This window comes from Eutrema salsugineum, unplaced genomic scaffold (genome assembly GCF_000478725.1).
Source record: "Eutrema salsugineum unplaced genomic scaffold, Eutsalg1_0 scaffold_2, whole genome shotgun sequence".
NCBI lineage: Eukaryota > Viridiplantae > Streptophyta > Magnoliopsida > Brassicales > Brassicaceae > Eutrema > Eutrema salsugineum.
The window spans coordinates 2,899,787-2,919,533 of NW_006256829.1; the positions used below are offsets into that span (position 1 = coordinate 2,899,787).

A 19,747-nucleotide genomic window follows, 5' to 3' on the forward strand; every position below is an offset into this window, starting at 1 on the left:
AACTGATAAAAGATTATCTCTACTGTAAATTTATAATTTATTTATTAATTAACTTCTTCTAGATTTGTATTATTAATTTAAAGAAATTTTTATGAAATCCTAAAATTTTCTAAAATATCTTTTCATTTAAACATTTGACTAAACTAAGCGGATTTTCATATTTGCAGTTTTAATCCACTTCAATACAATCGTGCAGGACTAATTCTGAGGCTAGCTAACTGCTAGATTTTTTTTTCCCCGAATGGTTTCTGACGGAAGTCACCGTGAAATAGGGGATTTACAGGGAGAAAGGGAAGACGAGGAAAAAAAAAAAAACTGAGGCAAATGTAAAGGCAAACAAGCAATTGTTTTTCTTAGTCGAAAACCAACAAAACACTTACTTATATAATAATGATGGATGATGTTTCAACACCTTACAAACCCGAAAGGAAAATGGAAAGAGAATCAGAAAACAAATAAAGCAAAACAAGAAATTATTGAGAAGCTACATAAAACCAGAAAACAGACCAATCACTTATGACACATATCCCCTCTTACTCATCACTACTCTCACTCAAATTTCCATTGAATTGGTTTCACCTTGACGCGCAAATGGATTGTTTGGGACTAGTTGATGAGACACTTGCGGTGTTAATTGTTATCAAAAGCCACATTAGGATGAGGAGGAGGAATAGGAGAGTCAAGATGGACAAAGCACATCTTACACTGTCTATCAGACCAGCTGTTCTTAACCTTGCAGCGATTGCATAACCAGTAACTGACCGATGCATTCTCAGAAGAATCAACCTTAACTTCACGCAGAGCATCTTTAAGAAGATTCTTGACATATTCATGGAAGAAGTTACCGGTTGTCGTTGTGGAGGTGTCCAATTTGTGCTTGAAGAAAGTGAAATCTCCACTTGAGATGGCTAGATTCATCACCTTCTCTACAGTTTCTTTGTGCCTGAGCATAGTCATGGTTGCATCTCTCCGCAGGTGATCCACAAACGGCTTCTCAAGCCTTTGGTACTCGTGTATGAAATATTCGAAAACAGAGCTCCACTTGAGCACAAGTCTGCACTGCACCATCAGAAGCCAGGCTTCTTTCAAAGCCATGGTGTCTTCGTGGCTTACACACTCCATTAGCCTTGGAATGACGTTCTCCTCGATGGAATTGAGATCGGACTTGGATTTCTCCAAACCTTCATGACCTGACTCCCAGAGACTCAGGTAATGAGTGTACATCTCCGAAGAATCCGCATTCTTTGGTTTGACTTCAGCACACTTCCCTCTTCTCTTGTGCTCTGCCTCTGATTTAAAGCAGCGCCAACAGAAGCTATGACTGCTTGCGTGACAGTAATAACATAAATGAGTTAGATATGATTTCAATAGAGCGAGAAAGAAGAAGAAGAAGAAGAAGAAGAAGAAGAAGAAGAAGAAACAAACCTGCAGATACAAGTCATAAATCTCAAGTTAGAGTTAGCATCACGCTGCACGGGAGTGTTGCAACGAGGACAAGGTTTGGTGTTTTCTGCGATCCAAGCAACGTTCTTCAGCACATCCAAGGTGCGATTGCACCAAAGAGCAGCATTTTCGCACGTCACGGGTAGGTGTGGCTCGAGCTGGCAACTCCAACAATAGTTGTGACCACACAAACATATCACACCAAAGTCAAGGCAAGTCTCACCATCTTCGACCAATACATCCTCCTCATGACGCTCGATGGCGTAGTCACAGCCCGGCGCATGACACCATCTGATCGAGTCCTTGTTGCTCTCCATGAAAGATCCCAGGACGTAACTCTCGTACATCTCCTTCACCGGCTCTGTGAGTTTTCCGATCGTATCGGGTCCAACGGGCGCAGAACAGTCTGGGTTAGGGCAGAGGACTGCTACTGCTCCGTCTTCCTCGTTGTTGTTCTTCTTCTTCTCCAGAAGTTCATTGAGATAGTCTCTCCAACAAGTTATGCAAAACTTGTGTGAACAAAAGGGCGTTGAGACTAGATAATCTCCAACGCCATCAGAATTGGTCTTATGATCTGCAAAACAAGCAATTGATTCGTTTTCTTGACTCATATCAGAAACTCTAACCAGCCCTAATTCCGCCAGAAATCTCTCCTTGTCGTCACCCAAACGATCTGAAACCTTAAACGAGTTCCACCGGAGATGGGTTAGGATGACGATTGCATCGGATTTCGACAGCGAGAAGACTTCGGAGATCTGATCGATTTCTTTCATCATTTTCTCACCAACATCTTTTCTCGTGAGAACAGAGTAAAGTCTCTGACCATTGGTTGCCATGGCTTAAAATAAAAAAAGACAACAAAATGAAGATAATGCAACTTTAACAAAGTAAAGAAAGAAAAGGCTGTGAGAATTCCGTAAATGAATGGATACAATATTGTAGCTACTTACCACCGGATCGAAGAGGGAAGAGTAGGGTTTATAGTAGCTTGGGGTTCAAGCTTAAACAAAATCAACTCACAGGATGAAGATGATTGCCGTAAAACTTAGTTCAGAGAAAACACTGTTTGATGAGTAGTACAAGACTCTACCAAAACCGGATTATATACACATTTGAGAAAGCTATCTCATAAAACAACTAAAGTAATTTTTAGATTTTCTGTAATAATTATTAATTTTTTGGTTCAAAGAACCTACGAGAAATTATAAATTTTAGTTATAAAAATTTATTGTTAGATTAAATGCTTATGACGCGTGTCTCTAAACTCTATTAATAATAATATTAAAAGTTATAATTAGTTACGAAATTTAATGAAAATTTATTATTAGAAAAAATATATCGACACGTATCTCTAAACTCTATTAATACTAATTTTATAATTATAATTTCTATTTATAAAAATTTAATAGATATTTATTGTTAGAAAAAATATATCGACGCGTGTCTCTAAACTCTATTAATAATAATATTAAAAAATTATAATTTCTTTCTAAAATTTTAATAAAAATTTATTGTTAGATAAAATATATAGACACGTGTCTCTATTCTCTATTAATAATAATTTTGAAAATTATAATTTTTACATTATACAAATTTTAATTTTTTTTATTGTTAGATAAAATATATCGACGTATGTTTTCAATAGTTTTAAAATTATAATTGTAATTACAAAAATTGAGTAAAAATTTTTTTTTAGATAAAATATATTAACATGTGTCTCTAGACTCTATTAATAATAATATTGAAAATGATAATTTCTAGTTATGAAATTTCATTGAAAATCTATAAAATAAAACATTTTTCTCTGAACTCTATTAATAATACTGTTAAAAAAAAATAGAAGTTTCTGTTATGAAAATTTATTGTTAGATAATCATAATGCTAAAAATTTATAGAGCTAATAAACTCAAAAACAAAGTTAGAATGTCTAATTAGGTAGATGACATCATGACAATGACAAAACGTTTTGTTATTTACTGTGCTTAAGAGGAGGTAAATTACTTTAGGCAGCCTCTTGATTCTTATCTTCTATCGTATATTACGAAATCCAGTATGTATCATTCACGTGTGAATTTTCTCTATCATTCTTACATCTTTTTCTCACCATTAGAGACAAAGCACGTTTTGGATTGAAAAGTAGGGTTTATGGTAGCTTGGGAATCAAGCTTAAAAAATCAACTTACAGGATGAATCTGTCGTAAACCTAGGTTCAAAGGATTAACAAAACCTGATTATATCTCTATATTATTATTTGAGTAGACATTTTAAAAAATGAACTTAAATGTGTAAGTTATTACATGAAATGCCATTACAAATAACAAAAATAACTAAAATAGGAAATGATATAATTGTCTTTCAAATCTATTTAAAACAATATGGAAAGTTTTTGTTTCTCATATATTTGAGTATATTTACATTTCTAAATTTAAAAATATGACAATTTCTTATGTTATTTATTTCAAATGAATAATGTAAAAAGTCAATATTAAAATTATGATATTGAAAAATGGTGAAATATTTTATAAGTATAATTTGCTATGTTACTTGATTATAGACAAAAAATTATTTTTACCAAAAATTTGACACGAAATTTTTTTTTTTTGGAGTGTGAATATATATTAAAATTGTTTTTTAAGTTATATTCTAATAAAATACAAATAAGTTAAATAGACGGATTACTTCGATATGAAAAGATTATGATTCTAATTTTTTAATATCCAAAAACAAATCTTGCGATTCTAAATATTAATTTTTAAAATAGGTGGTATATATTCAATATACTAAATATTATAATTTATTTTTGTATTTTTATTTTTTATATATCAAACCTAAGTTTTACAAAAATTATACTATTTTAAAAAAGATAAATTTAATTTTTATAGTTTGCGAACAGACTACAAAACTTAGTTATTATTATTTAAAAATATGATAAAATTCATCAGTCAACAATAAATTAAATTTCTATTTGATGAATGTAAAATTTTTGCTTGATATAATTATAGACATATTTAAATATACAAAAAAAAGTTATGAACTAAAATTTAAAATTAATTATTAAAATATTATTTAAGATATTATAATCCCGCGTATATATTATGCGGTTAATTTCTAGTGTATATTTAAAAAAACACCTCATAGAACAAAATTAAAATAGTTATAATATGGTATGATAGCGAACTATTAAGGTAGTAAAACAATCAAAGTAGTTATAATATTATATACTCTTCCTCGAAGTCTCTATTTTCTCCAATGATTACTCTCATCAAGTGTCCAAAATGATACATTTGTCTTTGATACATCGTCTTGGATCAAGAAGTAGACAAAACCTTGGTAAGATTGCTCTGAAGTAAAGCAATTGACTCAACAGCAGATTTAGCAAACCAGCTGATTCCGACTTTGAACCGGTGTTCATCAGTTGGTAGTCTAATCAAATACGCCAATTTTCTTGCTGCGTGACCAACAGGACCTTCAAGTGTAAGCCCTTCAATGAAACTCGGCGAAATAGCAGCATCATATCTTCCAAGAGTCATCATCTCACCTAAATTCTGAAACCTGTAAAAAAAAGGAAGGTTACACAAGATCTTACAATTATGTTTTCATTACACAAACCAGTTGTTAAAAAGTCTACAAAGTCTTTTACCTGAATGGTAACAAAGGTCGGTTATTTATGGCAGCCCATATATTCCAACCAGTAAAGTCTGCTTCTTGAAAAGCAACCTGGAAAATTTGATATTCGTTATCAAGCTGATTAGACTCTAAGACAAGAATGTGATCAATTCTGTGGAGTTTTTATATTTCTTGTTTCTCACCTGAGCTGTTGTAGGAAGAAGCTTCCCATTTGATTCTCTTAGAGAAGACGAATCACCTAATGCAAAAATCCTTGGATGTCCTTTGACACGTAGTGTCTCGTCTGTTTCCGCTTGTCCTCTGACATTCAAAGGAAGGACATTGGGACCCGAAGGTTCAAGTTCGGTAAGCAAAGGCTTAGAACCGATCGTCCACAACACGATATCAGCTTCAATAATTTGACTCTCTAATCCTCTCTCTGCAGGCTGAAGCTCTAACAAAAATCCTCCATCTTCTTCTGATGATTCCGAATCGCCTGCTCTCTTTATGCATCGAACAAGATAACCCAAGAGTAACTGGACTTTTCTCGAATTAAGAACCTAACCATCCAAAAAAAGGAAATTATTATCAATAATTCATTACCATCTTTTACTCTTGTCTAATCAGATGGAGGATGCAATTTGCAATGATACTACCTTCATAGCCGCCTCTCTGTTACCATTAGAGGCCGATGGTAATATACTATTGGACACGTTAATGGCTTGCACTATTCCACGATCTTGCAGTCTCTCTGATATGGTTGCAGCTAACTCAACTCCTCCGTAACCGCACCCAACAACAGCTACTTTAATCGCAGAGCCGTCTTTGAAATTCTTCCTCTCCAATTTGCTTAGCTTTTCGTTCAACCTCTGAAATGACAGCCACGATTTAGTTGAAAAGAGTGTCCAATTCGGTTTGACCAAACCAAAACCACACCAAGAAAATAAACAGATATGTATTCATTTGTTCTATATCCCAAAAAGGAAATAAACAAACCAAAACCTCGATTTCTTTGGAAACTATAGATATATTTTCTGAAAACCGAAACTGAAACCATAACAATTTCTATATTTCATAAACCGAACACCCCTGTAACTCTTACAATAGCATCTTCAAGATTGTAAAATGGTAAAGCAAACTCCATTGCGCCGGGAACAACATCGAGCTTAGGTTCAGCGCCCAGAGCAAGAACCAGCCTGGCTGTAGAAAAGAAAGCTAATGAGCCTCTCAAACTTAACTACACAGTTTCGTCGTATGACGCAACATAAAGAGTCTATAAACAAAAAGAAAGCAGAGGAACGAGATAGTTTTCCATTTAAGGATTGTGTAAACATAGTACCAATCGTATTCAATGTTAAAACCGCTTTCGAGCAAAACGGTTCCTCCAGTAACTGAACTTTCGGACCCATTCACTCCAAAATGGTCACAAGGAAGCAATGTTTTGACTCTATCTCGGAGAAATTGGATTCCCGTATTTGTAAGCAAATCCGAGAAACGGGGAGCAATTTCCCACACATCAACTTCTGCAGATTAAAAAAAGTCAGACACAAAATCAACACTCAGCAAGACCAAAGATTGACCGAGCATGAAAAAATTAACTTTACCTCCAGAGAGAAGTTCATACAACATCGGCTTGAACACAAAACGTTCGGACTGGTCAACCAGAACCACCTGACCAATATCAGAACATTAAAATGTATTCAAGGCATATTGCAACAGATTGCTCTAACTAAAAGCGAATCCAAACTACAACAAAGATCACCTGAGGTTTTTTGTCGTCAGGCCACACAAGTGATTCTAATCTCAAAGCTGTGTACAAGCCACCAAACCCGCCACCTAAAATGCACACCCTTGGCCTCTGTAAACAGAGAGCTTACATTCATTAAGTTACAGAGTCCGCAATGGAAACTTAGAGATCTCATACATTGCTTTAAAGAGTTGAAAACCTTCTTATCAGGCCACGTGTAAGTCCTAGGAGCTGTTTCATTCTCAGAAATCTCAGTGTAGCCACCATTGTTTGCTACCGCCCTCGACACATACAAACGAGGGGCGCAACTCGGTGAATTCCTGAGAGAATAAAAATTGAATCCAGATGTTCTTGAAGCTAAAGAGGCTTTAGTGCTCAGTCTCTTTGCCCCATCTGAAACACATTGAGGATAACACCAGAAGAATCAACAATCAAACCACTGCCAGATGAATACTACTAAGATCGATTCTTTCATTAGAATCAAAAACAAAGAGTAGGAATTTCAAAATCAGATAAGCAAAAGGATTCTCCTCAGAAAAATCAGAAACGGTCTTCTCAAAAAGAGAAGCTTTTTTTGCATACCCAGAGATTAAATCGACTCAAAAAGTTTCACACTTGGCTCTAATTTTCCTAAATGTCCGTAAAACCCAGTCGGAAAATGAAAATCTTTCAAACGATTGGAACAAAACAGAGACACGAACCGATCAGAATCATACAACCAGATTGGATTGAGGAAAACAAAACAGTACTTACGAGAGAAGGGTAAGAGAGAAGACGCGGCTGAAAGAATGGCCATCGGCGATTTTTTAATATTGCCGGAGACTCGAAGTTTTTTTTTTTTTGACAACAATGGAAGTTTTATTGCAGTCGTCTCGTTTCTTATGGATGTTGGGATTCCACGCTCCGCAGTTTTGGACATGTGTAGTGTGTTTAGTGCCTGTGACGATTAAAAAAAAAAAAATCAATCGCTCACGGTGCCAGAAAAAAAAAAACGCGGCTGAGTCTAGCGGTTAGCAGCATTTACAAACGCCAATTTTAATTTTTTGGTCAAGACAAACGCGATTATTAAAGTCAATTTTTTTTCTTGATTCTGGAACACAGGTGTTGTGTAATATCCAAAACATCCCGACGCTTAAACTTGCAAACATTTTACCTAGTAAAGAGGGTTTGTCACTTGTCACCAATTAACAACACTCGTTTGCTGGCTAATCTTATTATAGCTTACAAGTTTACATAGTAAAGCCAAGCTTATCCCAAAGATTACAGTCGTAAATTTCGAATAAGATCAGGTTCCAACGAAAAGAAGTACGACTACATTTCTGCTGACTAATCTTATTCGTCTGCTTTTGGTCTGTTTTAGTGGGAATCTGAACAGTTTTTATCTGGGGAAAAAACCTTTTTAAAGTTTATAACAAAGAAAAAACAAAAAAAAAAAACACAAGAAAAAGAACAATCTACACTTTTCACGATATGAGTGGTTGATGTTAGTGGCAACTGGCAGAGAAGAGAAGTATCACTAAAAATCATTTCCATTTGTTACACAAAGTAAAGAAAGAAAACCAGAAAATTAAAACACACTCCCCCACACACACAAAAAAAACCAAAAAAAAAAAAAAAAATTCTGAACGTAAGCTCATAGAAAGGGGTGAGATTTTTCTCATCCTTGATAAATCCCAACACCTAATTCTCATAATTTTAGGCGGCCAAAGAGAGAGATAGAGGGACAGACGCATTGGGCTTCTATTTTGTTTATTTGAAGAACCAGGATTCTCGCTGCTTACTATATATGTAACTATCAATCTCTACCCAGATTCTGCGGAGGTTTGCTTTCCCTATTGATTTGATCTCTCTTCTCTTTTTCCCCGAAATTCGTTTCATTTCTTGCGATACTCAAAACCCAAATTTTGCATATGTTTGATCTATCTATTTCTTGTAACTGCAGATCTTTTTATTCCCTTTTGCTTTGTTTTGTAAACTTAGATCAATATGATTAATTTGGTATCATGTTTTAGGCGGTGCAATACAGTGACCTTTTTTGTAATTGAAAGTGACGATTTTTTTTGTCTTACAACTTCGAAAATCTTTAATTTATTCATGAGTGGGAGTTTGGTGGAATCCTTGTTCGAAGCTTTTAAAATAGATTATTGGCGTCCTCTTCTGATTCTTATACATTATTGATATCTTTCGGTTACAATCTACAAAAAAAAAATAATCTTATTGATTTGCAGACACCTTTTTTGTGATGTCTTGAAAACTTTTTAGTGGTTCTTCACATGATCTGATAGGTTGGTTGGATCTTATTAATATATTATAGTTGCTACGTCTTATTCGCGTGTTGTTAGAAATCTCCTCTCACTTGCTGCAGAAAACTCCTTGATGCTTCTCTAAGCTTGATTCCATTTTTGTTTAGATTCTCCTTTGTCTTTATGTTTGCACTTTAATGTAAAATCTCAAGATTCTGCTAAATTTGGCAGTTTGGTATGTCTTAACTACAGGAGCTTTGAGTCTTCTCGTTGTCTTAGAGGGACAATAGTTGCTGAAGGTCTTTTGTTCGATGGGAAAACTTGTTCTTAAGCTGTCAAAAGGTAATTTCTATGTATCTGGAGTAGAATTTCTTACGAGGAAATAAGCCATAAAGGAGTTTGGTTTTTGGAGAAATGGTTTAAGTAGTATTGGGAAGAAATCTGCTTTGGTTATTTTTGGATTTGATGGGTAAAGAGAATCAGTTGGAGACTACTGATTGTGGAGCCAGTGATCACGATTCTCCACCTATCAAGAACGAAGAACATGAGGCACCACGTTACAGCTCAGACAAAGACACGGGTTTACCAACATGCCGTGTGTGCCAATGTGCAGAATCCGATAGAAGAGGAGATGCTGCTTTAGGGTTTTTGGGTATTACTCCTCCGGTTTCAGAACCTCGTAGAAGCAGTGTGGGCGAAGAAACCGTTGATCAGAAAAGCTCTGTTGTCAAATCTAGCGGATTCATCGAGCTAATAAGTCCGGACGGAGAAGTTTTCGTATGTGCAAATGATGATATAGAGATGGGAGCGTGGCAGCATCGAGATACGTTGCTAGAACTCGGATGTTCTTGCAAGAACGATCTTGCTTTGGTACACTACGCTTGCGCATTGAAATGGTTTGTCAACCACGGATCAACGGTTTGCGAGATCTGTGGAAATGTCGCGGTGAATATAAGAACAGTTGATTATAACAAAGTGGTTATCTCCTTGAAAGATTACACAGCGCTAAGAGAAAGAACAGCCGATGGTGATCCGAACCCTGTAGCTGTTAACAACAACACGAGTTCTTCAGGGATAGATCCTGATGCGGTTGCAGCCATTCGAAGGCAACGGCTTAGTGAGATTTCGTTATGGTTTGGTCCACATTGCCCAAACAACAACAATAGTGGTAACTCCACTGGTCCAGGGGCGGTTTCTGAACAACCTTTGGGTATAGTAAGCTTTGATATCTTGCCTATGGAGAGCCGTGCCACGAAATGGGCTGTAGAAGGTACAGGGATACTACTTGCTACCGGATTACTCACTGTTACTTTGGCTTGGCTCATTGCTCCTCGTGTCGGAAAGGTATGCATGTATATTGATCCCACCTGATTCTTGGATTCTATTGTTTGTTTAGATGTTATAATAGTGTAAACACTAGTCCTCTATATGTTTAGAAAATGTTAAAAGGCTAATTTAGTGATCATTTGCCTTTGCACAGAGAACTGCAAAGAGTGGACTGCACATACTCCTGGGTGGCCTCTGTGCTTTAACAGTAGTCATCTTCTTCAGATTTGTAAGTAAAGGTCTCATTTTCTTGTCTTGTTGAAACCTGAGAGTATGAATGAATGAATTACTCTGAATAAAAACATGAAAACAGGTAGTGCTGACTAGAATCAGGTACGGACCAGCACGTTACTGGGCAATCTTGTTCGTCTTCTGGTTTCTTGTGTTTGGCATTTGGGCTTCACGTTCCCACGCTTCTTCTCACTCTTCCACTTGAACATTCTTCTTCACCCTCACTCTCCTTGTTGTGTTACTCTTTTTTTTTTTTTTTTGACTGTATCTGTCTTTGTCAATATCGTTTACATAAAAAATGTACAATTAATATCTCCCATCAAAAAAGAAAAGGCTGAGTATCTCTTCAACTTATTCGGTCTTTCCTATTTACTTCACCAATTTTTACATCTCGTTGTTTCTTGTTCGAAACGAATTTGAACCGAAAATAGATGAAAACAAGAAAAAACAATCCACTGCGTGAGTGTGTCTGCAGTAATGTTTTGGTGGAATCTGTTAAGTTCCGAGAAGGAGATAAAGAATTAGTCGGTGGCTTCTTATTCCTTTTGCCTGAATTTCTCGTTTGTTTGATATTCAAAAATTTACATTCCTAAAAGATCAAATCTTTGTCAATGGATGATTACATCGAAGAAAAAAAGAACCAAATTTACGCAAGGAAGAAGAGATCGTCAGTCATCAACATCAAATATTGCAGAATCCGGAGAGGTGCATTCCTAAAATCCAATTGAGGAAGTCTCAGTTCTCTTACTCTACACGACCCACCATTTCTGTCTCGGGTCATGACCCGACCCGTATACACTTTCCTAAACAGATACGCCGAGCTTCCGGAGTTGCTGTGTCCGGTAGATTCCGGCGACGGATTCTCCTTCGTCTTGTAAATTGTCCATCCATTTGAAGCCAATGCCTGCGAGAAACTCTCCATCGATCCGATTCGTTTGCTGGTGATTCTTGAGAAGAGAGATACGGAGCAGCAATCCCAATTGCTGACGGATCCGGAGGAGGATGATGGGGTTTCCACGGCGGCGGAGAAGACGAGCTTAAATAGGCCATTGGAGAGGGAGACGAATGATCGGAGATGGGAGAGTGAGGAGGCGGAGAGAGATGGGAAAGAGAGCATCACGGCGTCGTTTGGAAGAGACCACGACAGAGACGACGATAGCGATGCCGCCGAAGACGACCAAGTCGAAGGATGCGACGAAGAGGAGAAAGGCGACGGCGATCCCGATTCTCGCGGCGGGAATGAGAAGATGATGTGAGAGAGGGAAGGTGTTGGGTACAAATCCATACCTAGATCTCTCGCGATTGTGGCTAATCGGTAAGCGTCTGCGATCAATTCTCGGGTGGGAACGAAGACAAGCAAAGGCGTTTTGGAATTTCTCGTGTTGCTGTTGTTGTTCTTGTTTTCCGATCTCGATCGGGTTTTTGATTGCTTGTAGGAGCTTAGGATTTGCCGGATGCTGGTTTCCCCGTCTCCATCGCCGTCTACTTCGTCTTGATCGCCGCAATTATGGGTGAGATTGAGAGTCTCGTGAAGGAGAAGAGAGCGAGCAAGCTTTAATGGAAGCATTTCTGATTTCTGATCTTAGTTCGCGTCGTCTTCGTTGGCTGGTTTGCTTTTTATTTCCCTTTAGGGTAGCTTTACTAGAACCAAACAGAACCGATCGGTTTTTTATTAAAGAATAAATTCGATTTGGCTCGGTTTAATTCGGTTAATTGGAGATAAATTATTGTCCATCACCTTGGCAAGTTTCTCAGTTCTCACTTTCCTCGCCTTCAGGATTTAAGCGCCGACCCTGTGTTCACTGTAGAGCTTCGATTCTACTCTCATGGCGGCTTCTGCTACAATAGTTCCTATGGTTTGTAACTTTGGCTTCTTATCTTCTTCGATTCTGTGTATTTTTTTTTTCCTTTTGTCCAGGGTCTATATTAGCTCCTCACCCTTTGTCAACGTTTTTGTGGTTAAGGTTGCAGTAAGTAGGGTTTAAAATCTCTAATTTCGTTCTAAATTTACTTTCTAGTTCTATGATTAGCCGTCTTCCGGTGGTAATTTCTGGGTCTGTTTCTTCTTCCAAGGCTTGTTGGAAATTTATGTATTTTTTTTTTCTTAAGTTAGATTGGTCGATGCGATAGCTTGAGTACTTGTTCATGCATTGAATCTGAATGTTGACTATGAAATGTTGTTGTCAACTACAGGCACATGAAAGAAAAGTTGAGAATCTGAGAGCCTTTATGGTGAATTTGGCGAACTCGAGAGGCTTATTACTTCCTGAGACTAATCTCTTCGAGCAGAAGTTCTTGGACCTGTGTTTATCCCGTGCTCCTGATCATCCCACTTATTCTGCTGTATGTATGAAAGTTTAAGATCTCTTATGTGCATATACTACACACACATACACATCCCTGCTTGCCTTCTTCTGACTGTATAAATTTGTTCCAGATGATTTTTGTTGCTATCACGGAGTTGAATAAAGAAGGTGGCTCTCGCGAAGAAGCCATATCAGAGTTCATTAAGTCCAAGTACAGGAACTTGCCATTTGCTCACACGAGTTTGCTCAGTCATCATCTAGCTAAGCTAGTGGAGAAAAGAGAGATACTTTGTGATTACAACAACAACCACTGTTACACTCTCCCGGGAGAGAAGAAGAAGAAGAGCGATGCCTCCACTGATGCTGAAAGAAGGAGCACTGTGATAACAGTGAGAACGAATGATCAGTGTGCGGCGAATGAGGTTGTGACTCGCCAAAATGAGGAAGAGAGTGTTAGAATTTTGTATTTGGAGAATCATAAGGTAGATTTGTTGGAAGAACGGACTTTGACTGAATCGGAAACCATACCCAAACATAAAGCATGTGGTAGCATTAACGTCATTGAAGCAAGGCACACAGAAGATAATGGAGTCAAAGCATATTTGAGGGATTCAACTGTTGAAACTCTTAGGAAAGAGGGAGTTGATAAAGGACCAGAAGTGGCTCTAGAAAATAGTGAGACTGAAGGTAGGATTGAAGCAAACAGTGAAGGAGGTGAATTATATGAGGTGGTTGTTCAAGATGAGCAAAATGATGTGGTGATGGAAGAGTCAGGTAAAGGAGAAGAAAAGCTAATAGACAAAATTTCAAAAGAGAGTAAAGCGAAGTTGGGCAGAACATATAATACGATGAAAGAAGCATGTGTGGAAGTGAAGAGTGAAGCATATAAAACACTTTTCGAATGCCAAACCGAAGCATGCAGCGATATCATTGCTCTCGAGTAAGCTCTGATCCCTTTTTTTTTTGCCTGTTTTCATTTTCATTTTTTTGAATTAGCTTAAGTTTTTCATTTTTCTCTGTGGGCATTGGGAAAATAGGGAAATGCTAAAGCAGTGCAGAGAGAAAGACCAGCAGAACAATGCTGTTTCAGAAAGTGATGATGTTTCTCGTTTGCCTCTGTCAATGGTGATATGACGAAACCCTGTAACTTCATGTCATTGATGTGTTTATGTGCTGGTGAAAAACTGGTCTAAGACATTTTTTTTGCTTTGTTTGTTATTGTTGCCTACTTTTATTTACAGGAGAGCTGCAAAGAACTGTGGAAGGTTGCCCACAAGATACAAAGCCAGCTTTCTGAGATCATCGATTCCTTTGATGAAGCCGTGGTTCCATATTATGAATCTCGAGGATGTGAAATCGGAGGTATAAGCAAAGAAGTCTTGAAAGAGGGTCCCAAGAAGAAAACGCCTTGTGGGAATAATGGATCTGCAATAGCCTCCAAACAGCTTGAACAGAAGGAAAGAGAGATTGATTCTCAAAAGAAACCACCACGGGTCAAGAAAACGCGAGTCAAAAGACTTCGAGACATAGGAACAACAGTATTGAGGAAATCACCTCGCGTACATAAACCAATATAAAGATTCTGAAACTTTATTAAAAATAAAAGATAAAGCTTTGGAGAGTACAAGATTTCTTATATAAAGGTCAGGTTATCTCTAAATATCAGTATCTAGTATCTACATAACAACATCATGAAAAATTTGTATATTTCTTTTTCATATAAATGTCTGATGAAATAACAAGAATTTGCCTACCAATGAGACATTGTGATGCTAACAACTATCAACACTATACAATCTTCTTTTACTACTATGAATCAGAGACGATTGAGAACTGCTCTCTCTCTCGCACAACACAACACAGGCAAAACATCGTTTACTCTCTTCCTTTTTAATTACCCCTGTGGAGCAAAACTCCAATTCAAGAATGGTTTCTGCTCGGGCGGATCCTGGAAAGAAGTGAAGTAATCAGGCTGATACAAGTACTGAGGGACAAAAGCGTCATTCTGCAGCAACTCCATGGAACCACCAAACATGGAAGTATCAAAAGCCTGCAAAGCATCCTCAAGCTCTCCCCATTTAGGCTCACTCTGAACCTCCCGAACATCCGGTGACACCACGTGACCACCCGAGCTGCTCGAATCATCCTCTTGCAGTGTAGGGTAAGTCGAGCCCGATGTATCAAAAGGCGATGATGATTGATCCGCCATTGTCGTCGTGGTCCTCGGTTTCTCATCCGCGGGGTAATATTTCTCCATGGTTCCTTTCTTGTTGTAGATTCGACATAAAACCCAATCATCAAGCTGTAACAAAAACACACAACAACAAAGTTAGTAATCTAACTCATCATCATCAAATTCAGGAAAAGATGAAAGAAGAAAAAGAAACAGAACATACTCGTAGGTTGTTCTTTTTGTTTAAAGAAGCTGATCTATCGACATTAGCGAGACGATACTCGTGCATAATCCAATTGGTTTTGATCCCTTTTGGAGCTTTCCCAGCGTAGAAGACGAGTGCTTTCTTTATACCCAAGGTCTTCGGTTTACCGATTGGTTTATCTGCTCCGGTCGCTTTCCAATAACCGGTTCCTGCTGCTCGGTTTGGACGAGAACCGTTTGGGTATTTCCGGTCTCTGGGTGAGAAGAAGTACCACTCTTTCTCTCCGTACAAAGACATGTCTGAAAGAAGAACAAAACTCAGATTAACAACGATTCTCTGAAAAGAAAACACCTCGAAAATGGTTAGAAGCCCATAGATATCTACCTGGAAGCTCCCAAGGATTGAACTTGTAGAGATCAATTTCGGCGATAACCGGAGCTGAGATCGGCTCCGATGCGCATTTCCGGCATAAGTAGAATTTCACAAGCTCCTCGTCCGTCGGATGGAATCGGAATCCTGCCGGTAAGTTTAGCTCTGCTTTCATTCTCAAAGTTCTCGTCTTTTTCTTTTTTGTTGCTCTTCAAAATTTTCTTCTTCTTCTTTCAAATTTCACTCGGATCTGAGTTTCTATTTTCGTCGTCTGCTCAAGATTAGAATCGAGGAGATGAGAGTGAGACGATGAAGATTTTATAAGGACGTAAATCGCCGAAATTTATTAATTAAATTGAAAAAAGAAAAACAAGAGAGAGAGAGATGACACGAGGGGGTTTTTCTTTGAAGCACGTGCGGCAAAACCGGCCGATTTCTTTTCTACGCTGACCGCAGTCCGCAGCCAGCTGGTTAAGTACGTGGCGTAATATCAATGGATAGTCGACTTAGCGAAAACAAGTGATGTTGTCATTGCTTGCGTCACATGCGCGCGCCTTTTGTAGATTGTTGACCGACCTTCAAGTGTCAAACCCCTTAATCTCCTGCTTCTCAGTGTAGCTTATCCCCTTTTGTTCCTTTACTTACCACTAGACCTAGACACATTATCCAAACCCGAACAATTTATCCGAATCCGATCCGAAAAAGAGAAAACGAATTCGAACTAAAACTAATAAAATATCCAAACGGTTTTTAAATTTCTAAATCCGAAAAACCGAAACCGCATCAAACCGAACCGGAAATTCGAATAAATATCCGAAATATTTGAAATACAATTATATACCCAAAATACTAACTACATTTAAACTTAATAACCTAAAATTACAATTATAAATCCAAAATATAAATTATTTTTATTCTGAAAATGATGAAAAAATCTACAATAATTTAAATATACTAAAATTTTTAGTTATATTTGTTAAATTTTGCCAAATTTTGTTTAAATTTAACCAATTTTATTTAAATTTAATTATTTTTATTTAATTTTTAATATTTTTGGATATCCGAACCCGAACCGAACCCGATCGAATAACCGAACCGAACCGAAATTCTAAAAACACCCGAATGGGTTTTAAATCTAAAAACCAAAATCCGAAAACCCGAATTATCCGAACCGAATCCGAATGGATATCCAAACGCTCAAACCTACTTACCACTAAAGGTCTTTCATGTTTTTCTAATTTTTTCCCCCAATTATTCTCTCAGCAGCCATTACTTTCACTATATTTAATTGGATACATTACACACTATTGTAACCTAAGCTGAAGAGAAGTCAGCATTACTTGAGGTGGAAGTTTTTTTGGTTGTGACTTGTGATTAGACACAATTGACGAATTTACCGGTGAGCTTCTCCGCACCGGAATATAATTTCCTCTTTGAGCAAAGCTCGCGTCATGACGGATGACGTCGTCTAACGTTGAATCGTACGTGGGTTTAGTTAGTTGCAATCGCGCGCGAATCGTAATCACCGGATTCTTACAATATTTTAAAAATTAGATTTCTCTGTTATATAATATATATTCTCTGATAAAGCAATTAGTATAATTTAAACGTTCACGAAATTGTACTAAGAAAGCGATTGCACTTCGGTTTAAAGGTTCATGATTATAGAAATGCTAACAAGTACTATTTAACCGTTAGTTCAATCCTTGACTAAGTACTTCTTGAATCACATTAATTAGGGACTTGCTTTAAAAATTCATTGATTTGATTTGTTATGGTTTAAAAAAATGCACATGAAATCTTCTCTTCTATTTATAAATGGAAAGTTGAGGTAGGTCTATGAGAGACTGACGTGGGCTTGTTCCCCGTTTTATGATCATCACTTACGTTTCGTATCATATATAAATTATTATTATGTTTTAGTATTACAACTCCAATAAGCAAATGAATAATACGAAATTGTCTCTTAGTCAAACATGACTTTTTTTGTTAATCAGGATTTTTCTGTACATGGATTAATTAGAAAATGAAAGTATGATCATATGCATGTAATTTGTTTCTTGTCGTTTTGGATGGTAATAGAGTAATAGTCAAGTCTAAAAGGAAAAGATAAGTCATAAGACCAATAAGATAATATGGTTTTCCAATTATAAAAATCAGATAAATTGTATCTGGACTTGATATGAGTTTATTGTTATATATACAGAAATCATCACTTTATACTACTTTTTGCAGTTGTTTTGTTTTAAGTCGTCGTGTGAATTGGAATAGGAAACTTCGTGGAGCTTGGTGTTATAGCTGCCGAACTTGACCTGAACCATATAAATACTTTTGTGAGGACTGTTACTTGTCGTTTTGTCGTATTTAGATTTTTGGAATATGCTCAAGAAGTTTGGATAAGGAGGACAGACAAGCTGGGACCTCATTGTCGGAACTTAGAACATATCTTTAGTATCACTTATATACTATTCATATATGACTACTTTGTCTTATATATACGTGTGTGTTTGTGCGATTGCAAAAAGTCAAATGATTTATATGACATGCGTTTTGAAACCGTGGAATATTGTATTCTATAATATAAAATTAATCTGATGGGAATGTTTGAGTAGTGTTGCGTTTATGATAGATTTCCACTTTCGAACTTCTGAATCAAAGGCACTCAAAACTCACGCTGTTTTGCATCGCATGACAATGATTCAAATGCCCCACGGTTTTTTTCAGACATTAATCTGATTCTAAAAGCAAGAACCAAACAAATGTAAAAAGAGTTGGTCAACGAGAATATGTCTTTACTCTTCTTATATATACATAATACATTGTGTTTCGCCGTCTGTATCATAAATATGTCATTCATTCAAATTGATCTCTCTAAATTTCAACTTCAGAAATCAGAACTATGCTACAATATTGGAATAAGACTTGCATACCCAAAGACTTGGACTAAATTAATGTTTGTGGCACAGAATTATGTTTCAATTGTTTGCACCCATTTGAAATCTTTAAAACAATGGGCCACGTTTGTCCTTCTCTTCTCTGTCAACCACTCGTCGGGCGTTACTCGTTTCTACAGCAACAATGGGCCAATATTGGGCCTAGATTTGGGTCATTATGAAAAACCGTCGCGTAACTGGAGATCCACATCCGGTTCGAATTCTCTGGGTTTTGTATAATAAGGTAATGGTTTCTTTGCATCTGTCAATGAAATTCGACAGATATATGTATGTACTTCATTCAATTTTAATCATGTTTCCCCCTTTAATTAGAGGTTCCAACTGATAACGTGACTTTTATTCCTCTAATTATTTATTTATTTTGAGCTCCTGTGATATTCCTCGTGATTCCTCTCTACTTATGGATTTAAGATTCTCAAGATATTTGTTTTTTTGGTAATATTTGTTTATTTTCAATTTGTGGTTTTCAGTTGGATATTTATTTTCTTTCTTCGAAGGCTTTTGTGTTGGATTTTTCTCATGCAATTAATTGTTTTGGCAAGTAAAACATATTTTTCTTAATCGATAACATGAAACGATAGCTAGATATAAGTACAAGTGAGACCAAAGGCACATGTCAATGTATTGAGAGAAGATTTTGAAATTAACCAATAACTTGGCAAACATCATGTCATTATTCATGCATCACACGATCAATATTGGTCATTTCCATCATATACTTTTTGTTTTTTTGGTTAAAATTTCCATCATATACTTATTGGACCACTTGTAATTACAACTCCTGAGTACTTAAATACGTAGAAAATTACAATAAATCTGAAAAAAATATTGCAAAACAAATATTTATATTTGGTGAATTTTATTAACAAGAAAGACATTGACGATTGTATATGTAAGTTTTTAATATATTATTTTTATTTTGAAAAGAAGGAATTAGTAAATTATAGGAAGACAGAATCTTTGAATTTGAAAAGAACTTCTAATTTCCTAATGAAGAATTTCAAAGATGCTCTCTTAAAATACTAGGAAATAATAATGAAAAATATTGATGGATAGGAGCACTCGACAAATTCGATTCTCTTCACAGTTCCTAATATAATCATATCCTACACTACGACATTGGACGGTGTTGGTACTTGGCTCA

At 36.6% G+C, this 19,747-nt stretch overlaps 6 protein-coding genes across 7 annotated transcripts; 2 read left to right on the forward strand and 4 right to left on the reverse strand.

Annotated features, from left to right (window-relative positions):
• Positions 1-379: 379 nt before the first annotated feature.
• Positions 380-2,499, reverse strand: LOC18017230 (probable E3 ubiquitin-protein ligase ARI16). The gene is made up of 3 exons (XM_006399322.2): positions 2,394-2,499; positions 1,426-2,281; positions 380-1,321 (listed from the first exon to the last, which is right to left on the reverse strand). The coding sequence occupies exons 2-3, from the start codon at positions 2,277-2,279 to the stop codon at positions 631-633; spliced, it is 1,545 nt and encodes a 514-aa protein (XP_006399385.1). The 5' UTR covers positions 2,280-2,281; positions 2,394-2,499; the 3' UTR covers positions 380-630.
• Positions 2,500-4,632: 2,133 nt separating this feature from the next.
• On the reverse strand, positions 4,633-7,698 carry LOC18017231 (alternative NAD(P)H-ubiquinone oxidoreductase C1, chloroplastic/mitochondrial). The gene is made up of 10 exons (XM_006399323.2): positions 7,550-7,698; positions 6,996-7,189; positions 6,812-6,907; positions 6,654-6,720; positions 6,389-6,572; positions 6,152-6,245; positions 5,706-5,918; positions 5,253-5,609; positions 5,084-5,160; positions 4,633-4,995 (listed from the first exon to the last, which is right to left on the reverse strand). Exons 1-10 carry the CDS (start codon positions 7,590-7,592, stop codon positions 4,752-4,754), a joined length of 1,569 nt encoding a protein of 522 aa, XP_006399386.1. The 5' UTR covers positions 7,593-7,698; the 3' UTR covers positions 4,633-4,751.
• Positions 7,699-8,369: 671 nt separating this feature from the next.
• On the forward strand, positions 8,370-10,948 carry LOC18017232. Its single transcript, XM_006399324.2, has 4 exons — positions 8,370-8,617; positions 9,292-10,383; positions 10,520-10,594; positions 10,679-10,948. The coding sequence occupies exons 2-4, from the start codon at positions 9,505-9,507 to the stop codon at positions 10,799-10,801; spliced, it is 1,077 nt and encodes a 358-aa protein (XP_006399387.1). The 5' UTR covers positions 8,370-8,617; positions 9,292-9,504; the 3' UTR covers positions 10,802-10,948.
• Positions 10,949-11,083: 135 nt separating this feature from the next.
• LOC18017233 lies at positions 11,084-12,191 on the reverse strand. The gene has a single exon (XM_006399326.2). It carries the CDS (start codon positions 12,161-12,163, stop codon positions 11,243-11,245), a length of 921 nt encoding a protein of 306 aa, XP_006399389.1. The 5' UTR covers positions 12,164-12,191; the 3' UTR covers positions 11,084-11,242.
• LOC18017234 lies at positions 11,839-14,520 on the forward strand. Of its 2 annotated transcripts, XM_024155753.1 has the most exons (6): positions 11,839-12,204; positions 12,374-12,452; positions 12,790-12,939; positions 13,034-13,842; positions 13,940-14,027; positions 14,144-14,520. In XM_024155753.1, exons 2-6 carry the CDS (start codon positions 12,423-12,425, stop codon positions 14,477-14,479), a joined length of 1,413 nt encoding a protein of 470 aa, XP_024011521.1. In that variant the 5' UTR covers positions 11,839-12,204; positions 12,374-12,422; the 3' UTR covers positions 14,480-14,520. The 2 variants fall into 2 exon arrangements, with proteins under 2 accessions (XP_024011521.1, XP_006399390.2); XM_006399327.2 differs by lacking the exon at positions 11,839-12,204 and having other exon boundaries at positions 12,251-12,452.
• Positions 14,521-14,532: 12 nt separating this feature from the next.
• LOC18017235 (protein ATAF2) lies at positions 14,533-15,960 on the reverse strand. Its single transcript, XM_006399328.2, has 3 exons — positions 15,665-15,960; positions 15,299-15,579; positions 14,533-15,204 (listed from the first exon to the last, which is right to left on the reverse strand). The coding sequence occupies exons 1-3, from the start codon at positions 15,822-15,824 to the stop codon at positions 14,797-14,799; spliced, it is 849 nt and encodes a 282-aa protein (XP_006399391.1). The 5' UTR covers positions 15,825-15,960; the 3' UTR covers positions 14,533-14,796.
• Between the last annotated feature and the right edge of the window lie 3,787 nt (positions 15,961-19,747).